General features: G+C 35.6%; 1 protein-coding gene across 1 annotated transcript in view; it reads right to left on the reverse strand.

Annotated features, from left to right (window-relative positions):
• Positions 1–6030: 6030 nt before the first annotated feature.
• ENTREP2 (endosomal transmembrane epsin interactor 2) overlaps positions 6031–14308 on the reverse strand; it is a 284256-nt gene continuing 275978 nt past the window's right edge. The window contains exons 10-11 of the mRNA XM_053464225.1: positions 9734–10062; positions 6031–6243 (exon numbers count right to left, since the gene is read on the reverse strand). Coding sequence (XP_053320200.1) covers positions 6058–6243; positions 9734–10062 — 515 coding nt within the window. The 3' untranslated portion in view covers positions 6031–6057. The remainder of the gene's footprint in view (positions 6244–9733; positions 10063–14308) is intronic.

A 14308-nucleotide genomic window follows, 5' to 3' on the forward strand; every position in this document is an offset into this window, starting at 1 on the left:
GACATGGTCACCGGCCAATGTCATGGAGTTGGAACAAAAAGTTTGGGTTAGGTATAAAAAGTGATTCTAGTGCAAAGTATGAAAATTGGTATTATCACCATTGAAACCAAGGGAATAGTGCTTCTGATTGGACCATTAATCTTGAAACATTGCACCGGAATCACTTATTATATGTAAGCTACAATGTGTTGGTTACATTGAACATGTGCTTTGTACTTCTGTGTGTACTGTCATATGCTATCATTCTATAAGGACAGATCATTATACACATTATTCAAATGTGTTATTTAATATAACAACTAATACGGTAATTGCACAGCACTGTGCTGGTCAGCAATGTATTTTATGTATCCTGTATACATGGAAAGCACCCGTAAACACGTTTTTTTCCAGACAACTTGTCACTAATTTCACTACCCCAGTCAAAGTAATGCATTAAATTACAGTCATTAAAACACACAGATTTCTACAAATACAGGGAGACGTTCTAATTCTAATTCCAGTGAAAGAATATCACTATAGTTATGTCATGTGGTTATCTTCTTTTGGAACGAATAAAAAGGTTGTACTTGTTCACAAGAAGCCAATTATCCATTCAAGACAACTGTATGTCCTAAAACCCTAAAGCAGCCAGTGCAGTAGGTTTCTAATCATGTAATTCTTACAGAAACACTTACCTGGATTGTCCTGATATTGCTAAATGACCAGGAAATTTAGGGCGAATTACCAGAAACGCTGTCACCTGTTTGTGTTATAATTACTTTTTGACTAATGGTACATCACGGTGTGATTTAGTGCAATACGATTTTCAATTCACTATATACAACAGATTGCTCTGTGTACGTTTATCCAAGCTAAGCCCATTGACAACCTATGGAGAAAAGGCCAGTACTTTTTAATAAACCACAGAAAACTTTTCTGCCTATCATGTGGCTACCATTAGCCACTCAAAATGGACGGTGACAGCTGGGCTGGTGTTTCACATGTGACAAAAGAAAAGTTTGAGATGGCTCTAGGCAATCATGTGTATAGGATTTGCATTCATGGGCAGTCCAGGACCTGTTGTATGTCTCAACATTTTCCCTGAGATGTTCCACCAGTTCTGAGGAGTTGACATTGCTCTGTACTCTCAAACCCATTTGTCTACATGTATTTGGATATCATATCAATGACAGTCGCATTTCTCACTAAGAGAACAAGATTGCAACAACTGGATACATGTGTATATTTAAAGAGACAGCAAAGGATTTAGGAAACTAGCCATAGGTTCTAATAAAATAATATTTTACAACGGTTACATATCCTATGTGAAAAGTAACTCGGTGACCTAACTGGTGCAAGCAGCTCTTTTTTTATTGTAGACAAAAAATGATTGTTTTTCCCCCCAAACATTCTGTTTTTCTGTATGTTAGCATAAAGTTGAGCTGTAGTATAGGTATCTGTGATCAGGTCCAATATTATAAAGATGTAAGATTACACATCTGCCCCAATTCTGCCTTTTTTATGTACTGCTTTTTTTGAGGCTTTACTGGTCCCCAAAGGCACGTGTGACTACATATTTAAAATCTATAATAATTACAGTTCTAAACAACATGTCTAAAAATTGAGTATGCGGGTAGACGGTTTGGTTTTTGACATGTTGTAAAGGCAACTGTTATAGATCCCAATGTGAGTCCAAGTTCCAAAAAAATTGTGTGTAATTCTGCATGAAGTTGAAATTCAGTTAACATTTGGAGTCTCCTGCCTGCCAGATAATCAACTGCAATTTTTGGCAAATTTTCACATAATGACATTTAAATAAACATCTCTATATACCCATTTATTCAAACAGTTTATTAGAAAAAGAAAAAATAAACATGATAATTAAAATGAACCTTCATGCGTGCTCCTAAGAATCGATAGTCCAGAGTTGATCATTTCTCTTGTGCCAACATATAAAAGATATAACACCACATAAGCTTTCATGGCCTGAGAAGTCTCTTCTTCAGATGGTCTTGATAAAATCATATTACTATGTAAAAGAATGTATTTATGTATTGTTCTCATGCTACCATGGGAATCAACAGAATCAAATAAAACAGGTATGATAGTTGTATGGTTAAGCGCATTCATTCTGTTTACATTTCATCATATTGTCGTCATTTACGTAATAATTTTCAAGCTCCCAAAAAAGTAGATTTTTCGGCATAAAGTATATATCTGTGGATGTTTCTGTTATTAAACCTGTCTACATTTTTTAACTTTATTGCACTGTTTTGTTAAGAAAACAAAGAAAAGACTGAACACAACAGTACTTGCTATTGTTGAGTCTGTAACAAACCATAGCCATCTCCAGTATTAGATTGTTTGTAGATATCCCGATGCATAAGTGACATTGTATTTCATTATGAAAATAAATGTTGATTGATGTCTTTAACTTTGGCTTATACCTTGAGGAGTTAACACTGTGACATAAAAAGCCTTACCGTACAGTAACTGAAACATATTGATTACTGTATTTGAAGGAATGGTATATATATATATATGTTGCATGCAGCTGCCAAATGTAGAAGAAAAAAAAAGGATCAAGCTATCACTGTTAATAAATTTATTAACAATGAGAAGCTGTTTGTTTATTATTTATGAAATTAACTTAAAACACAGTTTAGGCATCAAACATAATGGATTTGACGCTAGATGCCGTTGGGTTTAACATGTAGGAATAGAATTCTGCTAAACATATGCTCGGTTGCCAATATTATATGCTGTGTGTTGGTGTTAGGGTTCCTTTTAAGGTGTACTCCAGCTGTATATTCGTGTTAACCGCATATCAAAGTTAATTTAACATGGACTCCACGACTGCTTCTGTTCCTACTGAATTCAGCGGGAGTGCTATTGAGCATGTGCAAGAAATCTACATGCTAATGCATTGGAGTCCATGCAGAATTAACTCCTGCATGTCTTAAAAAAAAAATGCATCAAATATCGAACGGAGTTATATAATAAAATTACCATAACGTCACAAGTGCAAACTGTACAAGAGAAAAATGCTTAAGCTATCACTGTTAACACATTTATTAACAATGAGTTTTTAAAATATATATCTATGTAAGGGACTAATACGCATAATTCAAATACAATGGAAAAATGGTAATAGTTGTTCAAAATGGTTGTTTTCTTAAACAAAACAAGAATACTACTAACTTTGTAGTCATAAGTGTAGATAGCACCTTTTGCTGTGCACTGGTGTCCTTTAAGAGTGTCAGTGATCCATTGAACCAAGTAAATTGAGTGGTCTGTCAGCAAACGATATTTAAATGAATTATTTAATAATCTCCTTTCTAGACTTGTCTAAACGGACTAAAACTATTCGAAAAAGTGAAAAACAAATAAAAATCCTGAGCGCTCTGCTTTCTTTTCGTTGGTTTCGTTGGGGCCCCTCATTTTTTTTTTCGATATTCATAAGAATTGACAAATTTAACAATAAAATTAAAATGCTTACCAATCCAAATGCACAAGCCTACTCCTTACTATCTCAGTGCTTTGACAGTGTTAAAGCCAATGAAAGCATAGACTACGATATACAAAGGTTATATTAAGAGAGAAACATAGAATTTGATTGTAGGTATGAATAATTCAGTCCATTCTATTCTATTTTTTTGTTGCTGTAAAAACCTCAAACCGTATTCAGTCCTCGGTCTTTCAGGGTAGCCTTATGCTTATCCCATGTGCCCCTAAATTCTTAATATTAACCTTATAGAGATTCTGTAACTTAATATTATTGCACGGCAGTGTAAAGTATAATGATATATAATAGTAAGCATGAGTCAAAATGAATCAATATGTTAGTCCTATGTTATTTGTCCAGTGCCTCAAACAACTTCAGTCTTTTTCATATGTGGAAACACACAGTAATAACATAAATGTCACGGAACAACTAATCCATAGAAGAATTGATGTTTACTTGTCCAGAATTATCAAGATTCAGTGCTCATTTTCAGACCACCTTCTGCTTTTCTCTGCCACCTCATGTGAAATGGAATTCATAACAAGGAATGGCTGAAACATCTGTCTATAGATAGAAGAAGTCTGGAGGAATATCCACCAACACTCAAATGATACATTTCAGACATGTAAGTACCTGACAGTGTATCTGTATATTGCAGTATTACCTTTAAACCTATCTGATTTCATTAGCATACAAAAAAAGAAACTTTAAAATTAAAAACATATAAGATACCAGTGGATTGCACATAATGAGCGTTGCATTCATGATTGTGTTTTTTTTTTACTTATTTTGGAAATTTTAAAAGTATTGGAGTATTATATTGTTTGAAACTTACACCTTTGATACTTTGCACCAGGAACTCTTTTTTTTAATAGATACCCCATGGCATCTGAAATCTCACCCAGAGAAGTTAGCCAAGAATGTGTGTTACAGTTAAAACAACAACAGTAAAATACAGGGCCACCATAGTGCTGTACAGAAACCTCTTTTTTAAAAATGTATCAGTTCCACTAGATAATCATATTCAATAAAATACAATAAATAATAAAAAAATATAAAAAAAAACAGAGAGTCTACAGACACCCAATACATACATACAGAATGTGTAGTGCCACTTGCTGGTTATAATCAGCTCAGAAGGTACTAAAAGTCACGTATAAGGACTGACAAAATAACAGCTGGGTCATTGTTTGAATGGCCTCTTGCAAACGGATACCTGTAAAGTAAAGCTGTCTTAAGGAACAATTGAAACAGAAAGCAAAGTAAAATGAATCCTACAATCACTGTGTAAATTAGGAGCCAAATCAAAGCATGAGCTATTGATATTTCAGTAAAAGCTTTACATTAACATGTGACCCATGTATATACTTTTATTTATACATCATTATTGGTAGTAAGAATATCTTATCTAATGTAGCCCAGTTGTGGCCCACCAAAGTTTCCATTGGGTACATGCCAACATAATTAACTTGTCTAAATGGTTATAAAGGAGGTACTATGGGCTTATCCAACGCGTTCTGAAAGGTACTACAGAAGCTGAGCTCTGATTGGATGTCTCATGCACATGGATTACCTCATGAAGCCAGCTGTTTAGGTCATAACCTTAACATTAAGAAATAAGAATCTGGAAGATGATTTGTGGATGAAGGGTTTTACCTTTGTTCTTAAAGTGGGGATGTTGTGCTAACCTTTTCATTTTTTACTTATTATTAAACTTGATCATTGGGTGCTATCTATTTTTGTTATATGTATATTTTGGGTAATTACATTTATTTATTATTTATTAATTAACTAATGTAATATTTATTAACTGCTGGAAATATCCATATGTGCTGTACAACACTACCACTAATTACACCGATACATCTAAGTACAAACTGTGATCTCTTGAAACTGAACTCACTTTCAGTCAGATATATTTTAAAAATGAATACATTCCTTAGTATTTCATTAGCACCAAATGAGAAATTATGAATTTCAACTATTGTAATTAGCTTCTGATAAAGACCCCATGTAATTGCAGTTGTCTGCATCAGAAAATCATAATTTACTTACCATTAAGTACAATTCCTGTGAATAAACCAATAAATGTCACTTTCCAATGTATTTATTTTCTATTAAAACAGATTTTTAGAACACTTTTTTGAGGTACATAAAGTAATACAACACGTTCATATATGAAATATCTTTCCTTGTAAGAAGGCTGTTTTTGTTGTTGGCTTTGCTGCATGTTCGTGGTGCAACAGAAAGTATATCATTTAATAATGTGGTATGGAAGGTGGTAAACATTAAGAAGATGGAGTACATTTTACAAAGCTACATGGCAGCAATATCTGAATCTCTATTTCAAAAATAAAAATAGATTCAGTCTAGGTCATCTTCCTCCAAAAAGGCTATTTTGTGTAGAAATAACGTTTGCATTGTTGTTGCAAAAAACTTGTTACATTCAGAGACATCTGTTGTCCCATGCATGACCAAGTCCAAAAAAGAAGATACCATTTTCAATCGGTGCTGATGACAAATGCTGGAATGTCCTTTTGCATGCAATGTCTGTTAATTAAAAACTGTAATCAAAGGATGGTTTCTCTGCAGACTCCTACTAAACTATGTGGTCTGTCCCTTTCCATGTCACGTGCTAAATGTATCCGATGTAGAAAAGCTAACGGAGAACTCAGAGCTCCGCAGCTCCGAAGATGAAGATCTTCTTGTAGTCTCTTTCTAGACAAGTTGATGTTCTGCTGAGAGCTTGTGATCACCTGCGCAAAAAAAGTTACAACAGTTAGAACCTATTTACTGCTTTTATTTAAGTTTCATAATAATGTTCCCTAATAAATATCATATCTTTACTTATTAAAACATTGCAATATGTTATATATATATATATATACTATACAGATATCAGTAACACTTGAACCAAAAGGAAATCCTAAAAGAACCAAGACAGTTAATGAAGGATTCAATAACCACACAATAAAACAGTTGCTATATTGAAGGGAAAGCTATATATTAGATTAAAATGCATGTATTTTGTGGAGCTCCACAGAATCTTCCATCTGTGTTATTTTAGTAGATTAAATTGTGGTAGTTTCAACAACAAAAAAAAGACAACAAGCTGTCTTTAAATGCACTTCGACAAGCTGTTGCTGTTTATAGAATGTGGATAACTTCAAAAACTGTGAATTGGTTACCACTCAATCTGGCCGGGGATGGTAAACACATGATTACAAACAAAATGTTAAATGGTTTTGTAGGAAGTTATTAATTATAAAGGGATATATATGCTGTAGCAAGAAAAGGTAAGGCATGTATGTATAATTTTTTTTTATGAAAATATGGTCTGATCTTCATCTAAGTTACAATAATGAACAAACACAATCTGTTCTAACAAGCAATTGTTGTTATTATTATTATTAATTGTTTTATATGGTGTCATCAGATTCTGGGGCTCTGCATAATGGGTAGATGTAACAAGTAATATATAACATAACAAGGTGACTTACAGAAACAACAGGTGAGGAGGGCCCTGCTCAAATGAGCTTACAATCTAGAGGGATTTAGGGTGTATTATAGAAGGGGTAAAAGTGCTGTTAGGGATGGACCAGGCACACTAGTATAAGTATTGAAGGAGAGGGACTAGGACAGGTGAGCTAAGGGAATATTTCAGAAAGAGTGTTAAGGCGTAAGTTTCTAGGAGTCGTTAAAGGCATTCCAGAGGATATGGGAAGCCCTTGAGAAGTCTTGAAAGCATGTATGAGAGCTAGAAGTCAGACAGTGAAGAGACAGAGGGGAGACGTGTTAATAAAGTCATGGAAGACGAAGGTAAGTCAGGCAGCAGCATTTATGGTGGATTGTAGAGGGACGAGACAGGTAAGATGGAGACCAGCTAAGACAGGGTTACAATAATTGAGACGAGGGATAATGAGGTCATGGACAAGAGCATTAGTGGCATCTTGTGTTAGAGGGGGGTGGGGCCAATCTTTGATGAAGGCAGGTGTGGTAAGGTGAGAAGGAATCGGATCAAGGGGACATGTGGTTGGACAAGAGTAACTTAGAAGAGCATGAACTTCATTGTCTGTGAAAGGAGATAATTGGTTAAATGTAGAGAAAGAAAATAAGTTCAGTAAATAGGACGGTGAGGCGCCAAAGGGATGGGCGCCTCATATATGAGAGTTTCAATTTTATTATTAAAGTATGTGTTGGAGGCAGTGAGGTTAGTGGAAGGGGTAGTTGTGATAGGGGCGAAGAAGGGAATTGAAGGTAGTAATGAGACAGTAGTAGTAGTAGAAAAGTATCCTGATTTCTTCCACTGACTGGTGCTTGTTGTAGAACTTGATTTTCCACTAGACATGTGTCCAAAATACTATTAGTTTTGAGGAGTTGCCAGCCAAAAGGAATAACTGCTTTTGGCCAGAATACATACAGAATTCACAATATCATAGAACCAAAAAATAAATTGTGGTTTAGGTGCCTTGGTATAGATTAGCAACACATCTCTAAAACAAATCAAATACATTTGACAGCTACTTATAGTAATAATAATGATGTCACAAAAATGTGACAAGGGAGCAACAAGGGAGAAAAAAGATGTCAGGAATTTTTTCTTAAATGGAAGCCAGCGTTGAAACAATGTGATTTTATGATCTACAAAAGCAGTTCTGGGTACTTACTGTATATTTGCATATTACTGAATTTTCATTAGCTATCTATGTTACCCCCAAAATAACACCTGGCTGATGAACAAAGGGAGGCAGTGTAATCCCAGCACTAAGCAATCAGTTGTTTTTGTTGATTGGCTGTTTCTATCTCATGAATTGCTAATATACGACACATACGTTTGAAAAATATGGTTTTCGTTTAACTCTTTCAGTGCAACACAACTCTTCCACAGAGAGGGTTAGACTGTGTTCATATAAGCAGCGCAATAAATAAATGCTTAAAAATCATATTTTCTTTTACTAATCACTTTTCAGCCACACTGCAAACCACCAAGAACTGACAAAAGCCTTAGTCAAGTATAACTTTTTATATACAGTATACATTTGCTAGTCATCTTACTGGCACAACAGAAACACGTTTGGATGACAGGTCCGCTTTAAAAGTCTGAAAGGACCTCTGAAGTCTTTAAGATTTCTGTGACTCTGCTTCTTACTCTGTAAACCTTGGTCAACTAAACAGGTATCATAACCTTTGCACTATTGTCCATAAGTGCATGCAGAGAGCATCTGCAGATCCAATGATGATGACACCAATGATGATGACATCATTGTTCGGGAGTAGGGATAAATAGTCTGTCACCTAGACTTACCTCTTTATCGCCCTAATTTCCAAGAGGAGACAGGGTTGAGTGGGGTCAAATAACGACACATTGCATATGAGTATGTCTGAGTATGTTAGTTTGAGTGTCTGGGTATGTTTGTGTTAGGGTTCAGTGTCCTTGTGTGCAAGTGGGTCCGTCTAAGTGTTGAATGTCTAGTTGTGTTAGAGTGATTGTTTTGGTGTGTGTTAATGTTGAGTGTCTGTGTTCGTGTGGGTTAGCGTCCGTGTCTGCATGTGTGTAAGTGTCCTCCCAAAGGCATGTTCTGGATCTACCCCTGGCTGAGAGGTCACTGAGTTATTTAAGTTTCCAGGCTGCATTGTTCTGTATGATTTGTTGGATACCTAATCCAGCTGGGCATTTGTTAAAATAGTTCACTATATGAGGAGATGTACTAAGGTCGACCTATATAAAACAACTTTTACTCTAGGAAGAACAACTTCCCCTAGGTGCATGTTACACTCAGCTTACCGGTGCTAGCAAACTGGTACAATCGCTAGTTGTGTAACTACAACTCCAAAGAATCATACAAGAAAAGGACTGCGTCTGACTCAATGAGCATGTGAGTTGTAGTTCCTAAACAACTTTAGGTTAGCTAATGCTGCTTGTTTACTAACCTTACTATGTTACACTATATAGACACACATAGTAAGTAATGTTTAAACATCCTTCAAAGGTTTCTGTCCCTTGTTACATCTTAACAGATCAGCCAAACTGATACTGCCATATAAAGTACATTTAGAATACGCTATGTTGTTGTTTTTCAAATGATTTCAAGTAAACCATGTCCTCTCTGGAGGAAGCCCTGCACAGATCATTGTAATTAAATAAATCGAGTTAATAAACAGCAATAGGGCTGTTCAGTTCCAATATCATTTCCTCCAATTGCTAAACACGTTTACTTTTTGTATACAACTGACACTCGGTATTACCTGGTCTATAATGTTGGCACTAAATATGGCTTCTTCCATATGTCTCTCATCTGACTTGATTACCGATTTAATACTATTCACAACATGTTGTACTTCTGGAGATAGGTGACAATTTGAATGTTCAAGAAACTTGGCTACTAGAATCTTCGTATCCTTGTATGTCTTAAGGTCCACCAAGGAATTTGGCCGCTCTTTGGAGATATTCCGTAGTGCCTTTGGCTTCAGTCGATGGGTGTTTTTCCTTGAATCTTTCTGTTTTCCCAAGGATAAAAAATGATTTCCTGCATCCTGGCAAGCAGCGGCAGTGGTTCGAGGATAAGAATACAGAACTAAATGGCAAGGAAAAGAAAAGCACATAAGTAAACATTGTACACATGCTCAGTAGTCTCAGGGGATTAAAGGTACAATCAAAGCTCGTACTGTAAACTACAATGAATACATTTCTGTCCAATTTTCTCTGCCTAGGAGAGTTTAGCCATTCAGTTTATATTCCATTCGGATCTCTAAAAACACATTACCACATCGCCACTCAAATCATGCATATAAATGTGTAATCCAAATGAAAGGAAACTACTAGGCTCGTTACACCATATGATTTGAAGTAGTAGAAAATTTACCCTATTTCTTATTGAATTCAAGCATATTCACTGGGTCGCCGATGATAAGTAACGTTATATTAATAAAAAAAACCCTGTATTTTATTTTTCATAATAATGCCACATCAGGAAAGATGCAGCGTTAAGAAATGAGATATGAAATTGTAATATGGGAGTTTCAAATTAGATTTCCCTTATTTACATAGAACCTAGAAACATAGAATTTGACAGCAGATAAGAACCATTCAGCCCATCTAGTCCGCCCATACATGTAAAGAGAATGTGCCAAAGAAAACTAATTAAAAAGTAGATAAAAATAAAAGAGAAAAAAATATTTTGATGAGACAAGTCAGCTGTGCTATGTCACCAAAACAGAAATAAGTGCAGAACCACAATTCTAGAATTTTGCCACGGCAATGAAATCACAGGTTGGTGGGGGGAAAAACATTTAAAAGTGGAAAATACAGTACATCATAAACCAATTGAAGCAAACATTTACTTTACAAGTACTTACAGTTGGGCATTGGGTTATTATACATACCTAAAGTGAGGGGGCACATACAAAATGAATACTTAAAATACTCAAAGGGTTGAGAACCAAAAAAGAGAAAAAAGGTTATATTGCATAGTATGTTCTAACCATAAAGTGGAAATATGAGCAGGCACTTTTGTGTATCTCACTTACATCTTATTGATCCAAGCTCAAGATATATATATAGCTTCTGGATCAAATATAGAAAAAGAGGATCCTCCAGATATTGTGTAGCTATACAGCCAAGTGGAAACGGAGAGAAACTTATCAATGGAGAGAAGAGTGAGACCAAAGGTCAATAAGTACTCACTTTACTACATCTGCATCTGCTTACATATAGATTTGGATATAAGATGTCCGTTACAACGAATGCCTTTAAAATTCTAAGCTGTGTAACGTATCCTCTGTGTAGTTGAAGTTGTCTTCCTTCTGTCTGGCTTCTCATGTATGTATGTATGTATGTATATAATGCTGTATTACACTTATGGGTATGTCACATTTAATGCTGTATTACACTTATGGGTATGTCACATTGAGTGGTTTGCTTGCTGCAGATAAAATATTCATTATGGACCATCCACATAATCGCACTTCTCTTTTTATTACTATTATACATATCTCATTTTGTGTATTAAAATAATAGGAACATTAGAAGGCACTAAGGAGCTGTAAATTCACAGTTTTAGGGGCAGTGAGGGCCATGTGCATATAGATCTCTATGATGCTGGTCCCCTACTAGTACTATGAAGAGAACTCCAGGATATGATGTCACTTTACATGTTGTACCATGGAACAGCAGTGTTAGAGGGATTGGTTCCAGATGAATCACAGCTTCAACGTTAGGGTACCAGACATAAGCATCCCAAGTAAACCCACACTGAAAGTATTTTACAGATTTATGAAGGGTTAAATGCTGTAGATGGTTAAACATAATAAAGAAAAAAACACGGGGGGGGGGCATGGTAGTGAAGGTACATCCATCCATTATATCTGACAACCATCCTGAATTTGCCAAGATCGTACTGGCAAACAGGCTCAATATACAGCTGTCCACTGCCAAATGTCCTGTTTTTTAGTGGAACATCAGCAGAAGGGGAGCAGATGGGGCATTCTGTGGCAAAATTCCCTTTGCACTGGAAGACTTAAAAACCATAATTATCAAAATACCTTCCAGAATGACGTCAAGTGTATTTGCTTACCCAGCAGTCCGTAAAAATTCCAGATGCGGTGACTGCATCCTGCTCTGTATGTAAAAGGTCAGCAATAAACCAGAGATATTAAAGCTCTATTTTATTAAAAGGTATCTAAACTCCCAAAATAATCATTTCGTGTTTAATAGGAACATTTGTTATTTAGCAAAGATTGCCATTTTCAAATCTAATCTTAAAGGACAAATATTATATTATGTGACATCATTCAAGGAGGGCTTTAGTTAAAGTGACCCTGCCACTAAAAATAAACATGACATCAGTCGAGCAGAAGATCTGCAATTTTATCATTTGATATGGAAGCTTATAAGATATTTTTTTCAAAAAAAAGCTTTTATCATAATGGTTACGAGACACTTCCCATTCTTTGTGCACATTGCGCATGCACCTGAGCTTCTGCCTTTTCTGTACAGCCGTCATACAATGCATCAAGAAGGCTTTAAAAGCGGCTAAAACAAGCTGCCAATCAGCAAATGTAAAATTCAAGCAGGATATGTAACTAAAAGTTGTTTATTTCAAACATCATAGGCGACACTTATGCAGATGGCACTTATCCTGCTTTTATTATTATAGACATCAAGGCTAGCATTATATTTCAGCTGATTACAAAAAAAATGAAACAATGTTTTGGGTGTGATTCTATAAAGAAAGAAAGTAGGCTGTTTCTAAACTCTGTTCCTATAATAACAGCTGTTATTGCGCATGAAGAACGTGAAGTCTATTCTATTTTAATCAATCTGTTTTCATTCTACATTTAATGTAAATTAACACGTGTCATATTGGAGTATGCCAGAGAAGGGTTCTTCATTATGGCAGTTGCAATTTATAGAAACATAGAATTTGACAGCATATAAGAACGATTTGGCCCATCTAGTTTTTTTTCCTGTTTTAACCCCTTAACGGCCACGGCTATTTTACACTACAAGACCAGAGCATTTGTCATGTTCTTTCTATGTCTTTTTTTCAGCCTTAATTTTCCTCTTTGTCAATCGGTGTACCCACGCAAATTATATATATATAAAACTATTTTTCATGACAAGCAGGGCTTTCTTTTGAAACCATAATTATATATGTAATCATGTACGACATTATTTTCTATGAATACATTTAAAAAGGTAGGAAAAAATAAAATTTTATATATATATAAATTATACATAGTGCAAATAAGAAGAAATACCAAAAAGTATATTTGTTATCTTGCCCTGATTTGGAAACCATCCTATATGCCCAAAATGTTTTTTATTTATTCATAGACTACTACATAGAAGGGATCATGTTCACATAAGTTTGGGGGATTGTGGGGGTGATTTTAACACATCTTCTAGGACCAAAACGTAATCACCCCTTGGTCTCATCTTAGATTCAGGAGAGCCACATGTAAATCTCATGCATGTTTAAGTTCCTTCTCTGTATTAACCTCTAGTACTTCTCCTGGGAAGCTGTTCCACATATCTAATCCACTCAGTAACAGAAAACTTACTTGCATTACCTCAAAGCCTCTGTCTCTCTAGTTTTAGATTATAACCTCTTGTTCTAACTTTTCTCCTTCCTCCTGTATTTTGTTAAATAAAGTATTTCAATGTTTCTATTACATCCCCTTTTACTATGAATGCATTGGCATTGCTAGGGGGGGCATGGTCCCACCTACAAATTATCATGCCCATGTGCCCCCCCAACTAAAATGCAGCCAACTGATCTACTGCTTATTGTCACGAAAATAAAGGGAGTGTGAGATCTGTTTATACAGACCTACTGTGTGTCTCCCTGCTCACTCTTGGAGCACCAGGTACAGCATTTTATAATCACCCCCTTCTGGAGACGCCACTGTAATAAGGGTCGACTCTGACACATGCAAGTAGAGCTAGATTGGCTCATTGTAATGCATTGTTAAATGCGTGATTGACTGAACCATTATGAATGGGCATTGCAGCCACTCTTGCAGTGGAAGCTCACAGGGACTGGCCATCAATGGTACAAGAAGCTGCTACGAGAAAGACCTGGAGACCTGGTGGCAGGACTTCTCTCATTTTTATAGACATAATGCCATAGTCATAATAATGACATCATGCAACACACATGCACATTCAACCCATCTTTAGAGAATGCTCCTACAAATGTAAGATTACCACAGCCCTGTCTTCTGAATTAATAGGAGGACTTCTAGGAGGACTAGTAACCATACAGAGGAACCCTCTAACTAATACAAGTCTATGGAGGAAAGGACTTCATTAGCATCAAC

This window comes from Spea bombifrons, chromosome 4 (assembly GCF_027358695.1).
Source record: "Spea bombifrons isolate aSpeBom1 chromosome 4, aSpeBom1.2.pri, whole genome shotgun sequence".
In the NCBI taxonomy this organism is placed as follows: Eukaryota; Metazoa; Chordata; class Amphibia; order Anura; family Pelobatidae; genus Spea; species Spea bombifrons.